Source organism: Cornus florida, unplaced genomic scaffold, assembly GCF_030987335.1.
Source record: "Cornus florida cultivar Cherokee Brave unplaced genomic scaffold, ASM3098733v1 CherokeeBrave_3.0.0_Hap2_Chr07, whole genome shotgun sequence".
In the NCBI taxonomy this organism is placed as follows: Eukaryota; Viridiplantae; Streptophyta; class Magnoliopsida; order Cornales; family Cornaceae; genus Cornus; species Cornus florida.
In genome coordinates this window covers 76,642,747-76,664,580 of record NW_026775577.1, presented here as the reverse complement: position 1 = coordinate 76,664,580, position 21,834 = coordinate 76,642,747, and the positions used below count along the sequence as shown (strand labels likewise).

Below are 21,834 nucleotides of genomic sequence, written 5' to 3'. Positions count from 1 at the left end.
AAAACCCACCACCCTGTTCAATGAAGCCCACTCCAGTTCCAATGAGACTCTGAGCATATAACATTTAAGCAGCAACGACCACCGGAAAGCTTCAATGAACCAATCGGCAACCAACTTCAGCAGAATCTGGTGAGCCCCAAGTCCGGTGAGGTTCAGCAGAGTCCGACAAAGCATTAGGTGAGGTGAAGTTCAACCGAATTTGGCCAGCTTCATTGCTCTACATAGCCAATATTCGAGCAAACTATTAGTCCAGCAAGCTCGAAGTTCGGAAAAGCTGCATGTCACACCGGCAACATTACAAGTGGCTTCGACTCACTTTTAGTGAGCTTCAAGTAACGTGACCCACTTCGGTAACCATCTTGTGAACACCAAGAGCTTCCTACCCCTTATAACTCCAGTGACAGTGACATAATTGAAAGGACTTGCACGTTCTTAGGGGGGTCAAGTGCATAAAACACCCCTAAAGTATGCTTATAGTGCATATCACACCTCTCACGTACAAAAATTATTCCTAAAGTTATAATTTTGTGCAAATAGGTCTCTCTTGCAAATTTAAACCTTAAGTTGGCTAAATTACACTTACTAAACCATTTTATAAAATATATAAAAATAAATAATTTTGTAAAATGACCGAAAAAGACATTATTGGAGGATACTCCTCTTGTGCAAAAAAACACCTCTAAAGTTTTAATCCGGTGCAAATAGGTCCGTCTGACAAATTTAAACACTAAGTTGACTAAATTACTCTTACTAAACCATTTTATAAAATGTATAAAAATAAATTATTTTATCAAATGATAAAAAATGACACTATTAGAGGAAGTCGGCAATGGATAAGTAAAGATAAAAATATAAAATAAAAGTAAAGATAAAAATAGAAAATAAAAAACAAAAATAAATTGCAAACTAAAGAAAACAAAAAAAAATCAAATTCCGAAAACCAATCCATATTGATATTGGGAAATTTTTTTTTTTTTTTTTTTTTTAACAGTATTGATATGAAAAAAAGAAAAAAATAAAGAAAAAAAAAATTTTAGTAGAAAAGAGTAAACTGGAATCTTAAAAAATTCAAATCCTTGTTCTACAAATTCTCAAAAAAAAAAAAAAAAAATATTTAAAAAATGATTAATGATGTATATAAAGAAAAAAGTAATATATATATATATATATATATATATATATATATATAAGGTAATGTGCATATAATACCCCTATACTATGAGATTAGTAGCATATATACCTCCTTGGTCATTTTCGGAAGAATAAAAGGGCAAAACGGATATTACAATACTAATTTATGTTAGAATGAGTATTTTTGCACAATGTGAAAAGATTATGGGTGTTCTTGCATACTTTTTTAAAATGCATATATATTGAGGACTAAAGTACTACGTGAAATTTACTTTAACAATAGAGAGAGATTGAGGACTAAATTATAGGAATGACATCAAATTCAAAATGCATATATATTGTTGGTGTTTTAATTTTAGGTTCAGTGATATATATGTTAGGAAACGTGCTAGTTTTAAAAACTTTTCGAGGGATTTAAATTCATAGATCTTGATTCATTACATAGAGACAAGTTTTATGCAAAAATAAAACATGATGTATCATTCAATTAAAAGATTGAATACTTACATCAAGGTTTGAGTAAACCTTAGATCTCTCCTCTAAAGTGAATGTTCTCACTTATTGTGGATTCCTTAGCAAGATGCATTTTCCTTGGATCTCCATCTTCTTGGTAATTGTTTTGCATTTAGGAATCACTCATATGCCTTCATGAATGACCTTGGAAAACTAGGCTTGTGGGAGCCTCCATTAGATGAGAACATAAACCCTACTTTTCTAGAGAGAGAAAATATATTCCTTTTTCCTTCTACTAAAAATCACACCTAAAATATACATAGACCATGTATATTTATAGGCAACATAAAGGTAAAGAAAAGGAAACAACTAATCCTTCTCAATCTCTAATTCACATGTCTCAAATCTAATATGATTCCAATATCAAGTTGGGCTATGAGTGAAAATCCATTGGGCCTATTATTTTATTGGCTACAATGAATTAATAATTATCCCGGTCCATGGATCCAATTCAATTAATTCATAAATTAATTTCTACTCCACTAAAAGAAATTAATTGAACTCCAATTAAATAATAAATAACCTCTAAGTCAATATTGCACTTTGACCCCTCTATGCATAATTAGTTATCGGATAAATAAAGCTATCAATCCGACTACTTAATTAATATATTTATTTTGATACCTTTGATTATTTCTGGCTCGATCACAATAAAAAATTTGTTTGACAAAAATAATAATTTAAATAAATAAATATATAATAAATCATTTTGTCTAAAAATACACGAAGGCCTTCGAATTTACTTTGTGATCAACCATAATCAATACAAAATAAATACAAGTAGCAATGATGCAAATATTGAAAATATAATCCTCTAACTATTAATTACATAACTACCCAAAGTGTCGGTCTAAGGATCCCGAAGAATCCGCCGAATAAATCAAAGTAATTATTAATTAATAAAAGAGTCTATAATTTTCTCATACTTAAGAGTCAAATGCCATGACGGTGATAGGGAGCAATTGCATATGACGGCTCTCGCAATATATCTCAATCTAACGCGGATCCAGTTCAAATCTTAATTAATTATGAGTCCATCTATAATTACCGACTATGAACCATTTATGATTACTATTTATATATCATGCATTGATTGCCATCACAAACATATATATAAATATCTCTTGTAATCAAATAGACACTATCAATTCTATAATGAATCGAAATATAATACATTGAATTCACCAATTGTATAAAACATAAATATTTCATAAACGTCAGGAACATATGTCACTTTAATCCAAACAGGAATTTGCTATGCCAGGGTATATAAATCCCAACAGCTCCCACTTGCCCTCATAGCCAATTCAAATTGTACCTAACTCCAATGTTATCCAGATGATGATCAAAATTATTGATCAATAACACCTTTGATAATGGATCAACAAAGTTGTGTTCCAATGCAATGTTCTAGCCACAAATACATTTTCCTCATAGCCAATTCAAATTGCATCTAACTCCAATGTTATCCAGGTGTTGATCAAAACTATTGATCGACGACACCTTTATTAATGGATCAACAAAGTTGTGTTCCAATGCAATGTTCTAGCCACAAGTACATTTTCTTGCCGGACAATATCATGTAGAACATGATACTTCCTATCAGTGTATTTTGTTCATCTATGGAACCTTGGGTCATTGGTTTGGACTACTTCTGCACTATTGTCGCAATATAACTCGATAGGCAGGCTAGTATGCTCCACAACCTCTAAATCAGTGAGATCAAACCAATAGGCTTCTTTTGCCGCCTTTAAGGCTGCAATATATTCCACCTGCAGGTTTGAGTCAGCAGTTGAAATCTGCTTAACAATCTACCAACTGATTTTCCTTCCATTAAGTGAACATACACTAAGTCATGAACCTCATAGTATCTACTTCTGATTGAAAATCAGAATTAGCATACCTGACTAGGACCATATCATCACATCCATAAATGAGTATGATATCATTGGTTCTCCTTAGGTACTTAATGATATTTTTCACAATAGACCAGTTATCAAGTCCAGAATTGGACTGATATCTACTGACTATCCCTATTATGTAGCGGATGTCCTGTTTGGTATAGACCATGGCATATATGAGACTCTCATATGCCAAAGCATATAGTTTCAGTCTCATTTGCTCAATCTCCTCTGCTAGTCTTGGAAAACTACTTACTAGAGAGAGCAATCCATATCAATAAAGCAAGAACTCATTCTTTGAGTTATGCATAACAAACCTGGTCAAAACTTTATTAATGTAGGATTATTAAGATAAGCCTATTTTCCTTTTAACCTGATCTTGCAAAAGCTTGATCCTAGGAATATAGCTTACATCTTGAAAATCCTTCATTTAAAAGTAATTGAACAACTACCTTTTTATTGATGACAAAACTTCCACGTCATTATAAATGAGTAGGATGTCATCAATATATAGAATTAAGAAAAATAATGACATTCCCTTGTACACTTATGATTTATTCACTAAGAAATCTTCTGGTATCTTTTTGTAGATTAACTTGCCTTCCATAGGTATCACCGTACTAGAAAGTTCTACAAGATCCCAGAATTTATTAGAATACATAGATTCCAACTCTGATTTCATAGTAACTCGCCAAAACGATCTGTATCCATATCGGTTCACGCTTCCGTGTAGCTTACTGGGTCCAACTCATGTTTAATAGGGATGTCCATAATGGTCTCACCTAAAAACATGATTCTATCGGTTGGATGATAATCCTCCCACTACATTAATGTACCGATGGAGGAATCTGTGTACTAGATGATGCTGACGCATCAATAGAGAATTCATATATTATTCTCAATCTCTATAATAAGTGTGTTCACATATGGTACATCTGGTACTCATACCATATTCTCTAACATTATGCTACTAGGTATGTAATTCATAATATGATCCTCCTATAGATAAACAGTGAGTGTAAACAATCAACTTTTATCATTGAGATCATAAAATAATCCATCCTAGTGACTTTTAGAGTAGCTATCAAATCTATCATGCGTGTGATCTGTTTCCAACTTACTTGTCCATATCAAGCGCACATGTGCAAGACTACCCAATATGTACATGTGATACAAACTAAGATTTAGTCAAAAACACAGCTCAACGGTATCCTTGAGACAGACTAAGATGGAATGCAGTTTATAATGCGCATCGATGTAATTAACGCTAAACTCTTAAATGAAAGAGATAATATAGCATAACTGATCATAGATCTAACCATGTTAAGTGGAATTCTGTTATTCCTATTTGACACCTAAATGCATTTAGCGTTAATTGCGGAAAACTAGTACACAACACCCTCATTGACCATATAGTCTTTGCACTATCCCAAGAAATACTCATATCTTCGATCAGATCCACGTGTCTTGATAAGTTTACCTAATCTGTGCTCCACATCAGTCCCTCTCGGAATATACCAAAAGTATAAGACTTGTGTCGCAACAGGTAAATTTATCCAAAACATGAGTAATCTTGCTTGGATGTTCACAAGACCACACGTGTCCGTGTGTACCGACTCCAATTGTTCTTTATGTCTATTTCATTTGGCTGATTAAGCCCTTAGAGTATTCTATCATTCAAAACAGGATTCACAAGTTTGGTTTAGGCTCCTCTGCCTCACTAGGTAATAAACCTTCTTTGACCAATCTTTGAATCTCATTTTGATTGATAACAACCCAAAAATAGATATTAAAAATACAATGAGTCAGGAATAACAAATTTTCTCTTAACATTCAATCTAGAAGATGCAACATTAGTTTCTATATCTTGCAAATCTTAAGAGTTTGTGATTATAGTATATTAACCATCTTTCAATGCACCAGAAGCAATCGCATATCTATTCAATTTTATAAAACTAGTTTTACAAAATAACAATACAGTTTTTATAAACCACAAGTGAAACAAAAATTAGATTGCGTCTAACTTCTGTGCATAAAGATAGTTCTCTAATACTAATATCCTCATACTCTCTAATTTCAGATGTAATACTCCCACTGACCTAACTACAACCTTGGCATCAGGTCAAAAGATAACTATATATCCATATCATCAAGGCTTCTGGATTCCTGAAATCCTTACGATGAATTGCAAACATGTTTAGTGGCTCCAGAATCTATCCATCAGGAATTAATAGATGCAACCACATAACATGGCTCAATGATTAAATATATATTTTCTTATGCCACGTCATTGCTTAGACAGTTCGTCCTATAGTGTTTTAGTTAATGACAAAAGAAACAATTTCATTCGCCCTCAACATACACTGCCTTATTCCCTTTAACCTTTTAGATACCTATGTTTTGTGCTAGCCTAGTCCTATTATCATCCTTCTTCTTTGCTTTGCCCGTCCACTTGGGCCTAGAAGAAGATGGTATAGACTAGGTTAGATTGATAGGAACGCCCATACTCTTGATTATCCCTTCATCTGTTACCAATTCTATAAGAATATCAGCGAGTGTGAACTCGAACTGATTCCTTATTTAGTTCACTCTAACAGAGTCGAACGAGTTTGGTAACAAGGCAATAATCATGTCAACTTGAAACTTACCACCCAAGTCAGCCCTATTGATCTCCAGCTAATTTTTAAATAATAAACAATCATTTTTCAAAATTCGATTTCATACTGGAGTTCCTTAGGCTATCTTGATGCTATTCAAGTCTGACATAGTACTTTGGCATACTCTCTATCTAATCTCACCAAAACATCTTATTGACATTTAACATGATGCTTGAAGAAAATAAAATAATGTAAATGTTAGCTTTGGAGCGTATTCGAGGTAAATTCTAGAATATTGCACCAAGTCATCTCATTTGCCTTATTTCACTTATTCAAAGCATTAATGTTCTCTTGGGTATCTTAAAGTAAAAGGATTAGGTTTAGGAGTAGTAAATACATTTATAACCTTACATTGTGAATAAAATATCTAAGTTCCTTTCTCAGTCAATATTAATGAGATCCAGTTACATTGAATATGTAAGCAAGCAGATAAACTGGATTAGACATAATTAATCTGAATATAAATGCATTCATACAATATGCAAGGTGAATTATTAATACTGTCATGCATATTTAAAATTAAAATGAGCTTGTTAACCACATAATACAATAAATCTCAATCGAACAAGAGATCATTATCATTATTGGTGAACAATCCCTTTTAATTAATGCGGGTCCCTCAACTTTGTAGCATAATAAATCAACCAATCAATATGTCAATAACTTATCCTGTTGGAGGAGTTCATTATTACTATTGTTAAGATTCATTTACTATTAAGCGAGCACTTCCATTAAAATAGTATGTGGGTCCCTTAACTACTGCATGAAAAATCGAATAACCAATACGCCAATAACTTATTCGGTTGGCGAAGTTCATTATTGCTATTGGCGGGCAAATCCCATCATTTCCATATCTCTTAAGACAATGCATTGTCTATCTATATGAAATGATTCCCGATTATGTTTAGCCTTTCTAAAATCACCTAGTATAGACCACTCCGTTGAGGAGCTAACATTATTGATTTTAGATTGAGTGTATAACGTTATTAAAGCTCTAATGAAAAATAAAATATTAAATATCTTGTCATTATAATCTAGACTCTTTAAATCATGCGTAGGGCCTTATTTTTAAAGATCTAATTATAATGAACATTTAATATTATTATTTTCATGAGATAACCATTCTTGTAATATTAAGACTCTTCAAATCATGCGTGGGGCCTTATTTTTGAAGACCTAATTACAATGGTGTTAATAACGAAGGCCATGGGGCAATGTATAAAAATCCCCGCTCCCACTCAATTTTTAATCATTCATAATTAGGGTTTTCATTTTATTCATTTACATGATATAATGCATGCAAAACGTCTTAATTTTAATCCAATTAAATTGAGAAAATATTTGGACTTTAAATGATTCACTAATATTTAATTTGAGGCACACTTTTTTAAATAATTTACAAAAATAATTTTTCGTTTCCCAATAAGTGCCCTCTAATTAATTAGTAATCAAATCCAATTAATTTTCATAATTTAACTAATATAAATCAAACCATTTAAATAAATATCGTGGATCCAATGCATGAACAATAATAATTAGCAATTAATTATTTCATGCATCACATACAACAATAAATGACAGATAAAGCAAATTAAATGGCCAATGGATTCAGCTTTTAACATTTAATTGCTCTAAGTATTGCGCGAGGGCCCATCATTAGCCGCGTCACATGGGATTATTTTCCATCAATCCCTCTTGATCTCTGGCCAAAACCTTGCCGCCGACAACTCTTCGGTCCCTGGAAAATTGCCGAAAAATTCCAGAAATTAAATTAAGCCTCAAAAAATTCCAGAAAAATTTCAAAAAATTCGGAAAAATTCCAGAAAATTACTGAAGCATAATTTAACCCTTTTGGACCTTCTTGAAGCTTCATAGCATTCTTTGATGAATATAACATGGCTTTAAAAATATTTACAACTTGAAATACAATGGAAAAAATAAATTACATCATTGAACTTTCAAACGGCTAAATCAAAACCTTAATTACATTCATCCAAAGATAAAATTACATTCAATGAACCTATAAGCTTCATCCATGGCCCAAACACAAATCATCATCCATTCACAATTATTCATACATCATCATGTATCAATATATATCAACATATTAAATCATACATCAACATACATCAATAAAAATATATATGAATATAATTTTGGATCCATGAATGATGATTTTCATAAAATCATGATCTCTAGTAATGAATCAAACCATGCTCTGATACCACTGTTAGGAAACGTGCTAGTTTTAAAAACTTTTCGAGGGATTTAAATTCATAGATCTTGATTCATTACATAGAGACAAGTTTTATGCAAAAATAAAACATGATGTATCATTCAATTAAAAGATTGAATACTTACATCAATGTTTGAGTAAACCTTAGATCTCTCCTCTAAAGTGAATGTTCTCACTTATTGTAGATTCCTTAGCAAGATGCATTCTCCTTGGATCTCCATCTTCTTGGTAATTGTTTTGCATTTAGGAATCACTCATATGCCTCCATGAATGACCTTGGAAAACTAGGCTTGTGGGAGCCTCCATTAGATGAGAACATAAACCCTAATTTTCTAGAGAGAGAAAATATATTCATTTTTCCTTCTACTAAAAATCACACCTAAAATATACATAGACCATGTATATTTATAGGCAACATAAAGGTAAAGAAAATAAAACAACTAATCCTTCTCAATCTCTAATTCACATGTCTCAAATCTAATATGATTCCAATATCAAGTTGGGCTATGAGTGAAAATCCATTGGGCCTATTATTTTATTGGCTACAAAGAATTAATAATTGTCCCGGTCCATGGATCCAATTCAATTAATTCATAAATTAATTTCTACTCCACTAAAAGAAATTAATTGAACTCCAATTAAATAATAAATAACCTCTAAGTCAATATTGCACTTTGACCCCTCTATGCATAATTAGTTATCGGATAAATAAAGCCATCAATCCGACTACTTAATTAATATATTTATTTTAGTACCTTTGATTATTTCTGGCTCAATCACAATAAAACATTTGTTTGACAAAAATAATAATTTAAATAAATAAATATATAATAAATCATTTTGTCTAAAAATACACGAAGGCCTTCGAATTTACTTTGTGATCAACCATAATCAATACAAAATAAATACAAGTAGCAATGATGCAAATATTGAAAATATAATCCTCTAACTATTAATTACATAACTACCCAAAGTGTCGGTCTAAGGATCCCGAAGAATCCGCCGAATAAATCAAAGTAATTATTAATTAATAAAAGAGTCTATAATTTTCTCATACTTAAGAGTCAAATGCCATGACGGTGATAGGGAGCAATTGCATACGACGGCTCTCGCAATATATCTCAACCTAACACGGATCCAGTTCAAATCTTAATTAATTATGAGTCCATCTATAATTATCGACTATGAACCATTTATGATTACTATTTATATATCATGCATTGATTGCCATCACAAACATATATATAAATATCTCTTGTAATCAAATGGACACTATCAATTCTATAATGAATCGAAATATAATATATTGAATTCACCAATTGTATAAAACATAAATATTTCATAAACGTCAGGAACATATGTCACTTTAATCCAAACAGGAATTTGCTATGCCAGGGCATATAAATCCCAACAATATATATATATATGCTAATTAATTAATGCCTTCTTAAAGTACAGTCTTTTTTTTCTTTTCGTTTAATTTAATTGACACTATCAACTCTCAGATTTATTTTAGAATTAGATGACATTGAATCGTAAATGCTGATATTTTTCTAAAATTCTCTCTTTCTACTTCAACTCTTTTATGTTTTGAATTTCCAATTTTTTTGTATTTCACTTTTATCATGTTTTGTGTGACCCATTTGTTGCAGGTTGCAATTATAGTTTCATATTTTGTATTTTATTGTCATTTTCTACCCCATCTAACCGATGCAAGTTCGAGCACATACATACCTTTTTTCCGAAGTAGTTGAGTTAGGGTTGGTAGTGATGGAAGTGTTGGATGGGGGTGATGGGTTTTATATATACTTTTCAAGTTGTTAAATTAGTATTCTGCTATGACAAGTCCCATGGAACTAGTCATATGTCGTCTTTTAGTCTTTCCATAGCTAAGTTAGTGGTATTAAGAATGACAAAAGGGGCTTAATATAAAGAGAGAAGACGAGAACGAGGAGGGATGAATGAGAAAGTGTCTATGTCTTTCTTAGTCCTTTCGCAAGTGTAGTCCTCAAAGACCAACTATAAATTGGAGATAGATGTATGGTTAAAAAAAAAATATGGAAGAAAGGGGATTATGAACGGCAAGTACTGAGAAAATTTAATTTTGGATGGGCACATATTTTGATTTGTGAGGTGGAATTTGTACCATATAATAAAATTTTAAGAAATTATAAATTAATTACAAATGGGGAAAAGTGCATAAAAACCCCCTAGAGCTATTAAGGTTTTGCAACTAACCCCCTTAAACTATATAAAACCCCCTTCAACTAACAAATTTTTGCATTTAACCCCCTTAAACTAACAATAGGGTGCCGGAAAAGTCAAAAGAGAACATTACCCTCAATTAAAATGACACAGTTTGAAGAATTATACAAGCATTGATATTATATATAGAGAGAGAAGAAGAAGAAGAAGAAGAAGAAGAAGAAGAGATAGATGAGGAGAGAAAGCAATTCAGCCGCGGTGCCCTTCTTTCAACTAAATTCTTTTTCTTCCCTTCCTTCGTCAAATCAGAAAGATTGGAGTAGGGGGAAAAAATGAAAACCCAGAACAAAGCAAATCAATTCAATTTAGTTATATACAAGGCTGAAGACGTTGACGTGATGGCTCGGCCGTGGATGATGGCGATGGCGACGAGCTCGGCTGGATTGAATCGGCTGTGGATGATGGATTGAATCGGCCGTGGAAGAACTACGGCGGTGAGCTCACTAGCTAAAGTGGCGGCAGCGGCGGTGGTCGACTGTGATGAGGAACTGCGACTCAAATGGTGGAGAGCTCGATTATGGCCGGCAAGCAAGGGGGCTTCGGATTGAGGCCGGCGAGCAAGAGAAGCTCAGTTGGCGTAGCGGTGGACAGCTCCATTAGGTTCGGTGTCATTGTTGTGCTAAAATTTGGGTACTAAGTGGAATTTAGATGTTGGAAGAATTGATTATTGTTTACAGAACATACTAATTTTCATATTGCACTTTCTTCTCATAAAGAAAGAACTTAATTACTATCTCTGCTCTCACGGTGACTGTCTAACAATAATTTTTTATGATTTTTCTTTTTTTCTCTGGTTCTCTCTCATGTTTACTATCAATTGGTACTTTATATGTGATTAAATGTGATGGTATGTATCATTGTTGCGCTTGTGCTGATAAATCTCTCCCTGACAGTTGGATTTAGTGCTGATGATTTCAGTAGTGTAGGCTTTAGATACAGACTACAGTTGTTGTTGTTGTAATTATTATTATAGACATGCACAGTTATTATTGTTAATTTTGTTTTACTGTTGTATTCTTTTCACGACCCAAGTTGCTTAGAAACTGTGTGTGTGTTTTTGTATATGTGTTTGTCTGTTTGTGTTGAAAGCTCAATAACATATCTAACTTAACCATTCATCAGGTATTGCTAGAGTTGGCAAGGAATATGAACAAAATCTCATTGCTGAAGTTGATAGTAGGGCCTGGAATCCCATTCCCCCCGAACAGAATACATTGATGAGCCCTAACTACCAACTTGCAATCCCAAAGAAGCAAACTGATTTAGACCCTATACTTTTGGCGTACTCAATTCTAGGTCCGGCCAAGCTTCATTCTATCAAAACAGTTCGGTGAGCTTCATTCTAATCATCACCGACCGAATCATTGATATCGGCCACCGTCGAGGTTCAAAGACCAAACCAAAAGCTACACCAACTCTGGCCACAGCTTACATCATCCACAACCTCCGGTGAGCTTTCCTGTATTTCAGAACTGAGTATTTCAGTCCGGTGAAGATGCTACATCAATCAACTGTTCTGGCAACAGCTCAAATCAACGAGACCCAAAACCGAAAGCTCTGAGCTTGCATTCAAGTTCCGGTGACTAAGGCATCACCCCTTTTTTTTGGCACATCCGAGGCAGAAGGAAGAGCTAGAGCGACCGGAGTACTTGGTAACGTATCACACCGAGATACAGCGAGCGACCACGACATCAACCGTTTCCACCACTTCGATTCCAACAATTCGACGGCTTCATCGTTGCTCTCAGCCAATCAATTCGCGGCCACTAGATCTCATATTCTTACCGCCCAAAACATGAATACCCTGTAATTGGACTCTATTAGAGTAATCAGCAAAGGGCATTTAACCATAGTTTGATATCTCAGTTTTCACTCTTCGATGATTTATACTATCAAAATTGCAGGTATGGATCGGATCGCCATTGTTGAGAGGTGTGAGAATTATCAGAATTATTTTTGCACACCTGTGGAGATGATGAACAGTGATCTGTAAATATATATATATAACTACACCATTTGTAATCTTCGGGTTCCTCTCTGAAGATTACCTATCGTCCGAGGTCACCACCGTCACTGTTTATTATCCTTTTTGGGATTTGCCATGGATTGTTGTCAAGAACCCCAATTTCTATACCCCTACACCATCAAGAACTATTGTGGACCCAATGCCTCCATTGTTGAACAGAGCACTACCCGCTGGATGGGAGTAAGAAGGCCAGGCCACCGTAGAGTATGAAGCTTGGCCGTGATTGGGTTTGATGCGTCCAGCGGGACTGAACGACGAGCTTCATAGAGCTTGCATGAAAGGGCATTATTGTCCAAAAAAATCAGTTTTTCTGTCGCGTGATAATCACGCGCTCATTTTTGGCCGGCCAGTCGCCGGATGGAGTGATCTGCAACAAATTTGTATAGTTCAGGGTTTTTTTTTGCAATTTTGATAATTTAAAAAGTTAGTTGCAAGTTTCTCAATAGTCCAGGGGGTTTTTTTTTTACACTTTTCTGTTACAAATGAATATTTTGTTTATAATTAATCATAATATGAAAATCCATAACAACTTCGCAGGTGCCCACCCCATAATTGACTCCTTGAGATATACATACAATTGAATATGGGATTAATAGAAATTGTACAATAACGATCATCGCAAACTGATGACAATCAAATAGTGTACATTGTCAATCAAGTAGTGTGATGGCTATCAAATCCATTACCATGATCCATGATATAAAATTGTACATTGTCTTTAACTTTGGCTTTAAAAAAAATTGAAATTTGAATAAATGAAAAAAAAAAAAAAATACATTCCAAGACATAACTAGTAGTTATTAACTAAGTCACATAAAACGGGAGCGGGAGATAGAGCGCATTACAAGAAAAGTGAATTTTTACGATCAGTATTTACGAGATTTATTTATTTTGCCTCGTAAAAATTACATTTGACTAGGTTCATATGAAGTTTCTTGTAATTGTCACGCGCTTTTACGAAGTTTAAATAGAATCTTTGTAAAAACATGTATTCACGAGCTTTAACGTGCTCGTCAATATATGCATATATTAATGCGGCATTTATCAACTTTAACGGATATAAGGGTCTTGTTAACGAAGGCTGAACGGGTATTGTACTATGAGATAGTGAGAATCATTGGATTATGAATGTGGTGGGCCCACCACCACATCCACGGGTTGGGGGTATTCCCACCGCGGACAATTTCACGAGATAGAATCGCCTTGTTAATAGGCTAAAATTTCACAGCTTTTTTCATTTTCCCGCCCACAGATTTTTTTACTCCCGCGCCAAACTTGATAGTCAGCCAAAGCAGGGGGAAAAAAAAATTCCCTTTTTCATTGCCACAAACCCTTCTCTCTCTATCTACACCCGAAAGCTACTCCACCCACAGCTTCCTACTCAAATTTCCCTAATGGCTGACAAATTCGACACTGGGTCTCCCCAAATGCCTTAATTTCAACTTGTTCCGATCCAGTCTAACGCTCTAATTCGTTTCTTTCGTCCTTTATTTCTGCTGAGGAGGCTTGAAGTCATAGAGTTGAGAGAGAAACCATCTCAACCTGTTTCGAACCAGACCAAGGTAGAGCTATTTCTTCAACCCTCTCTCTACCATCTAAGGATCTGAACACACATTCATTCTTCAGGTAATCTTCAATCCCTCTTTCTCTAACATTTTTAGGGGTTTTTTCAATATCTTTATCTCAAACATTTTAGGGGTTTTTTCAATCGCTTTTTCTCAAACATTTTTAGGGCTTTCTTCAATCCCAACTTCTCAAACATTTTTAGGATTGACGCATGGTGTTTTTTTTTTTTTTTTTTTTTTTTTCTGGTTTTATTGTAAATTTTGTTGGTTGAATTTGCTTTGTTTTTGGCTGGATTTGGGTTTTATTATTTTCTATTTCCTAATTGATTGGGTTTCTCTTTTTATTTGTATTCTGTACTAATATATATATATATATATAGTTTGTGCTATATATAATCATCTCTTGATTCTAGTCCAACGTTATGATTCACTATTTTATTTTCTTTGACTTATTTTGGATGGGCATGTAAAACTTTCTTATTGAGTGTATCACAAGAGCAAAAATAGTTGGCAATCATGAGCCTTTACTTCCTTCATGGGAGTGAGATCGGATTTGCCACCTGGAAATGGAATGTTAGAGTTCCAAAAAGAATGAAGGGGCTATTCTCTGGAATTAGGAATTCATCTTTATGTTCTGTTTTTCCCCCGTTTGGAAAATTTGTGAACATAGAAACTATATATATATGGATTATTTTTTTTTCCTTGTGAAGAGAAAACTTGTGAATAAAGAACTTAATCACAAAATAATTTTCACAAGTTTTAAAAGAGAGATGATGACACGAAGTAGTAAACAGTCAAAAAGAACAAAGGTACAGTGCTCTTGTTTTTTCTTTTTAATTTCTCCTCTTTAGTTTCCCTTTCTGGTGTTGTTTATTAGAGCAACCAAAAATCTTATGTGAATCCAGTTTTAGGTCTCTCTCTAATATGTTTACTCTATATAGGGTCCTATATATGATACTGTTTGAGGTTAAATCAATATCGATAGAGTAATTGAATTCTTATGTCATCATCTGATCATCAAATCAAGCTCTATCTTTAGATGTATCTATCCTCTTATAGAAATTGTAATATATGAAATACCAATTCAATACTTAGGATCATGACGTTTGTAAAACGAAAGCTGTTAAATACAAAATGTAGATAATATCATTTTAAATGGCACCATGATCGACTAGGTTTGTGAATTAACAATATTAATGTTGGACATGAGCATTTCATATTGATATCTAGTTATTTAATTTCCAAACTGCAAATGGTGTTGATTTGAATTCATTATTAATGAGATTTTAGTACTGAAACCTTTTATTTAGATGATACTGATCTTAAAGTAAGTTAAGTGGTCTAGCTTTGGCCTAACTCCTGACTTAGAAGTATAGAAAAATAAAGAATCCCTCTAGAAAGCCAAGACAGAAAGGTAAACTGCTATATATTTAAGGAAAATGTGTGAGTAAACAACATATATAGAAGAGCAATATCGATCCTAACTAACAAGTACAGAATACTTACTGATTCATTGAAGTTTAACCATATATATATATATATGTTATCAATTTAATTTATGCTTATATGATTTACATAGGTGTGTGCATGAATAAACTTTTACTCAAGATTGCTCTCGCTATCACAAATAGTGTTATAATTTTCATTATCAGCAGTGTAATATATAATTTTATATATGTCTTGCTTAATCTGACAGCTTAGTTTAGAAAGTACTCTATATATATAATTTATTCCTATTAACTGCATGCACTATACTTGCCTAGTTCCTGAAATTGTAATACCCTTCTGATATCAAAATGAATATAAGAAAAAAGCTAGATTATATCCACAAGAAGTTTATCTGTTAATCACGCCTCAGAAGACCATTTGACTTAAATTAGAGGACCATGCAATAATATATCTTTTTTGAAGTTGGAAACCTTATCTGAATTAATTAACTAGGAAAACCCATCATCCAGAAAAATGAGATTATCTAGGGGTTTCCAGTTAATTCTTATATTTGTTTACTCATACAAAATGAATGATATATCTGTATTAACATACCATGGTTGAAGATGAGAGATGGTTGAATTCTGAAATAAACTTTAAAATAATATATTTTCCTAGATTTTCAGTACATTTCTTAGTAAAATTTTGATAAATTTGTTCCGTGTTACAAAGAAGTAGTTGATGCTGTATTTTTAGGATCTTTACCTTTTAAAGTTTCTAATAGCTAGCTAGGTGCCTTTGTTCTCTGGGCAAGCTTCATGCTTTGTATTTTATTTGCTCCACTTTTGTTCCTTTTTATATTTTCATTTTAGATTGGTGGTTCTGGTTCTCTTTTTATGCTAGGGTTTGTCCCCCTTGATCTCTTGTACTAAGTTTGCATGATAGCTTTAATGTAAAGCTTGATTACCAAAAAGCATAAAAAAATGAAAATAACCATAAGGTGGGACAAGAAGGGAATTTAATTAGGAAAAATAACCTTTTTGTTCCTTCAAATCATTTGCTCCACTTTTGTTCCTTTTTATATTTTCATTTTAGATTGGTGGTTCTGGTTCTCTTTTTATGCTAGGGTTTGTCTCCCTTGATCTCTTGTACTAAGTTTTCATGATAGCTTTAATGTAAAGCTTGATTACCAAAAAGCATAAAAAAAAATGAAAAATAACCATAAGGTGGGACAAGAAGGGAATTTAATTAGGAAAAATAACCTTTTGTTCCTTCAAAGTGCACACTGAGTGTTTTTGGTGGGACAAGAAGGGAATTTAATTACGTTAAGCATAAGGTGTACATGGCCTACATGCTAGTTGTTACAGGGCTAAATTCGTCAAGGGGCTAACACTAGTCTTGCTGGATGGTATGTAGGTTTAGAGCTGACAAGTCTGACCTACTTTTATATGATGGGATAGTACATAACCATTATTTTGAGTGTGTTGCATTCTCAACACTTTATCATAATTTTGTATTTGTTGCATTATTAATTATAAACAGTGTTATAAATTATTGATAGAATGATATTGCGTGATGTTGATTATAATGAAAGATAGTAAAATAAAAAAACTTATAGTGGAAATTAGATATGCATGGAAAAGCGTATAGTCATCTAACCATAGTTGACCAATATAAAGATTTTTGAAGTAATGTGTTGTATATATGTGTATTGAAACGATGTTGAGTTGAAGCAAATGAAAGACGGTTAAAAAAAACTTATAGTGGAAATCAGAAATATAAATGAGAAAGTATAGGCATCTATATAAAGATTCTTTGAAGGAATGTATTGTCTAGTGTCTTAAAGTGACCAATTTTGCGGTGTTATCGAAGATTTATTACAATCTAAAAATCACAATTTATTTCAATCTAAAAATCATTAACATTCTATTAGAATACACCTTACATGAATGGGTTATGAGTTCATAAGTTGGCACTAAAAGAATGATTTTACTAACACAATACTCTCTACTCCTAGTACTAGAACTGGTGCAGCCTAAACTAGGTTGGGGGTTCAAGTGTTCTTGAATAGTAGTCGGTCACCAAGCCCATCATCATCATCATCATGACAATCACCTCATAAGAGAGGCTGCACTGGAAGCTGCTACAGTACTGAACATTTTTCGTCTTTCCTTTCTCTGAACCATTTTCAATTTTGGAGACTTCGGCTTTGTGATTTCTTTAGAAGATCTGCGCGCAAAAATTGTGATTCTAAAAATTCAAAACCGTTCTAAGTATGGCGTAAAAGTATGCATCAAATAAGAAAAAGTGTCCATCTTACTTCTGTGGGATAAAAGGGTGGTTGAACTTAGGCACCGGCCAAGCATGGGGCACTAATGTCCTTCTTAATTGCTTCAAGGCCTTCTCTTCTTCCATCTGCAGATCAGTTTAAGAAAATTCAATTTATATCATTATCATTATCATCACTATTTATGATTACATTTGCAGAAAAATGTCTATGCCATCTTTTCAGACTCTGCTTCTTCTCTGTATCGTTTATACATAATTTCTTTCTCCTTAATCTGTAAAAACAACTTTCTGTGAGTGTAAAAATCCACAATTTTTATGTAAAATTAGAAAACTACTAGTGGCATTTTTATGCCACAATTTTCAACTTCATATGTATGTTGAATGATTCTGGATTAAAAAACAAATACAAAAGGAGAAACAAGAAATAAAAAATATAAAATGGTTGGTTACCTTTTTGTCAAATTCTGATCCTTCCACTGCTCGAGTATCTAGACGCAAATTGAATTATTGAACCTCTGTGAAAGGGTTAGTGGTGGTGTCTAATGTGTATATAACTAGGCTAAGGCTTTTTTGGCAGTGATCAGGTGGCTGTGTATGTTTAGGCTGTGTGCTGTATATATATATATATGCAACTTTTACTTTACCTCTCTTGTATTTATACTTTTGCTGCCACTAAATTTGTAAAAGAGACATATTCACATAATAAAACCAAATTTAGAGAAACAATAATAAATTTAAAATAAAGAAATTTTAAGAATTTAAAATAAACAAACTAGTTGGTGCCGCATTTTAGGAGCTGACTTTTTGTTATTTGTTGGTGCTATAATTATGGCCTTTGCTGTAAATCCCTGGATGATAATAGCTGGAAGTGTATTTGTGGGTTTGGATGTTGGAATGGCGTCCATGACAGAACCTCTTTACATTTCGGAAGCATCACCTGCTAAAATCAGAGGAGCACTGGTTGTTGTGTATGTTTAGGCTGTGTGCTGTGTATATAAGTCAGTGTTGATAAAGTTGAGTGGCTAGAATGGGCATCAGGTATACATGTCTTGCTGGGGCAGTGAGGCACCAAGAGTGGGAGGGCTGGGTGCAACCGTAGAACCTCTTTCATCACTGCATATAAGTACGGTAGTTGGTGAATATGAGACTTCTCCACAATGTTATCTTTCCCAATGACTGCGTCGAGTTCTTGCTGGACTTTTTGCAGTACTTGTGGTTTGTTCATTATTTCGGCTATGGCAAACTCAACTGTGTTAGAGGTTGTCTCTGACCCACCCACCACCATATCCTGCCCAATTCACACAACACCATGTAAATATCTTTCCATTTAAGTAACAATACAATTGTTATTGCATACAATGAATATTATGGCTCCTTTAGTACTATATCGGCAGTAGAAGGTAATCAAGTAAAGGTCATTCATGTAATACATGAGAGATCAGAGGATGATCAAGAGTCTGAAGAGTTATACAGATCCAGATTGAGGGCAACCCATAAACTAAGAAGGTTGTCCTCGATCAATACTATTGCTTCGGGCAGCATCAGTATTGAGTTCGGCGATGTCGATCTATCTCGAGTTCAACTTCCCCATGAGGACCCATTGGTCATCAATCTCCTGGTGGTGAATTACATGATCAAGAGGGTTTTGATAGATCCGGGTAGCAGCGCTAACATTATCACGAAGACGGTCTTTGAGCAGCTGGGGATTCCGTCACCATCAATTCGGTCCACCTCCAACCCCTTGATGGGGTTTGATGGTATAAAGGTGGATCCCCTCGGGGTAATTGATTTATCCGTCATTGCAGCAAAAAGGACACTGAAGGAGAACTTTATCCTAACAGAAATACATCTTTCTTATAATCTCATAATGGGAAGAGGCTGGATTCATCTAATGAACGGAGTTCCATCCACCTTTCATTAAGTGATGCGATGCTTGTCTCTGGACGGTAAAGAGGTTATTAATCTTTGGGGTTATTAGGTCGCTGCAAAAGAATGCTACATGCTGACACTAAATGAAGCAAAGAAGATGTCCAAGTAGCCTCAATCAGATACAATTTCCAGAGGCATATCCAAATAGTAATTACAGAACCCTCTGTCTAAGTGTCTCAAAGCAGAGGAAGAGGTCGAAGCTGCGAAGCCTACCGAGGAAACCCTCGAAGTAGTAGAAGTTGTCCTCGGCGATTCTCAAAAAATCACTTATATAGGATCTTCCCCCACGTCTGAAGAGAAAGAGGCCCTAGTTAATGTTATACGACATAACGCAGATGCATTTGCCTGGGATCATTCATACATGGTTGGAATCGACCCTTTAGTTTCTTGCCATAGCTTGAAGGTAAATCCAGAGTTCAAACCAGTTAAGCAAAGACACAGAAGGTTCGTTCCTGAGCGTAATCGAATTATTGATGAAGAAGTAAACAAACTACTTTAAGCAGGCTTTATCCAAGAAGTGCACTATCGGCAATGACTCTCGAACGTGGTGGTAGTTCACAAGAAGAATGGGAAGTGGAGGGCATGCATATATTTCACGAATCTTAACAAAACTTGCCCTAAAGATAGCTTTCCCCTGCCTAAGATAGATCAGATGGTTGATGCTACTATTGGGTATGAAAGACTTACATTCCTCGATGCATACTCCGGGTATAATCAGATCCCAATGAACCCAGAGGATAAAGAAAAAATTGCCTTCACTACAAAAAAGGGCACTTATTGTTACAGAGTCATGCCCTTCGAATTGAAGAATGCTGGGGCTACCTATTAGCATCTTGTTAACAAAATATTTGACGAAATGCTGGGAAGACAGTTGAAGCATACATTGATGACATGGTGGTAAAAAGTGTACAAAAGGAAGATTATTCGAAGCACTTTCAGGAAGTTTTCAACACTCTCAAGAAGTACGACATGAAGCTGAACCCTTCAAAGTGTTTCTTTGCAGTTTCATCAGGCCAATTCCTCGGCCATATTGTCAATAAAAAAGGAATAGAGTAAGTCCGGCTCAGGCTCAGGCCCTCATACAGAATCAAGAACCAGAAACTCGTAGAGAAATATAAGTTTTAACCGGTCGAATCGCAGCTCTCAGCCGTTTTATATCTCAATTATCAGATAAGTGCAAACCATTCTTCGATGCTATAAAGTCTAAAAATAAAGATTTATGAGGACCTCAGTAGCAAATGGCTCTCAATCAATTGAAGCACTATATGGCTAAACCTCCCATTTTATCTGCTCTGAAGCCTGGTGAAACTCTTATCATGTACTTAGCAATTTCCAGCATAGCTACAAGTGCAGTATTAATCAGAGAGGAAGGAAAGAATCAATACCCAGTCTTCTACATGAGTAAGACGATGACAGATGCAGAGACATGGTATAACAAAGCTGAGAAGATCATACTAGCATTGGTTTTTGCAAAAAGAAAGCTTCGGCATTACTTCGAATCTCATAGCATCATGGTACTCACCAACTACCCTATATGGGTTATACTCTCTAAGCCAGATTTATTTAGGAGAATTACCAAGTGGGCCATCGAGCTAAGTTCCTTTGACATAACCTATGAGCCGAAGGTGTCCCACAAAGGACAGGCACTAGCCGATTTTCTCTTAGAATATGAGGATAAGCCCGAAGAGCCAGAGTTTCCCAAACCACATTAGGAGCTTCGGTTGGATGGCTCCTCGAATCAAACTAGTGCAGGAGCTGGAATCGTTATTTCAACACCTAAAGGAACCAAGTTGCAACAGTCAATTCGCTTGAATTTTCTTGCTACTAACAACGAAGCCGAATATGAAGCTTTACTCGCTGGGCTTCGGTTGGCTAGCCAACTTCAGGTATGGTG

The 21,834-nt window shown here is 34.4% G+C and overlaps 1 protein-coding gene across 1 annotated transcript; it reads right to left on the bottom strand.

The window, feature by feature from the left end:
* Positions 1 to 17,833: 17,833 nt before the first annotated feature.
* LOC132266324 (protein TPX2) lies at positions 17,834 to 19,236 on the bottom strand. Its single transcript, XM_059767179.1, has 4 exons — positions 19,081 to 19,236; positions 18,224 to 18,283; positions 18,043 to 18,137; positions 17,834 to 17,951 (listed from the first exon to the last, which is right to left on the bottom strand). The coding sequence occupies exons 1-4, from the start codon at positions 19,234 to 19,236 to the stop codon at positions 17,834 to 17,836; spliced, it is 429 nt and encodes a 142-aa protein (XP_059623162.1).
* Between the last annotated feature and the right edge of the window lie 2,598 nt (positions 19,237 to 21,834).

Coding starts and splice junctions, on each gene's coding strand:
- LOC132266324 (XM_059767179.1), bottom strand. CDS start 19,236: ATGAACAAACCACAAGTACTGCAAAAAGTCCAGCAAGAACTCGACGCA. Junction 18,138..18,223: donor AAGCAGAGTCTGAAAAGATG/GCATAGACATTT, acceptor ACTGATCTGCAG/ATGGAAGAAGAGAAGGCCTT. Junction 17,952..18,042: donor CACCCTTTTATCCCACAGAA/GTAAGATGGACA, acceptor TTTTGCGCGCAG/ATCTTCTAAAGAAATCACAA.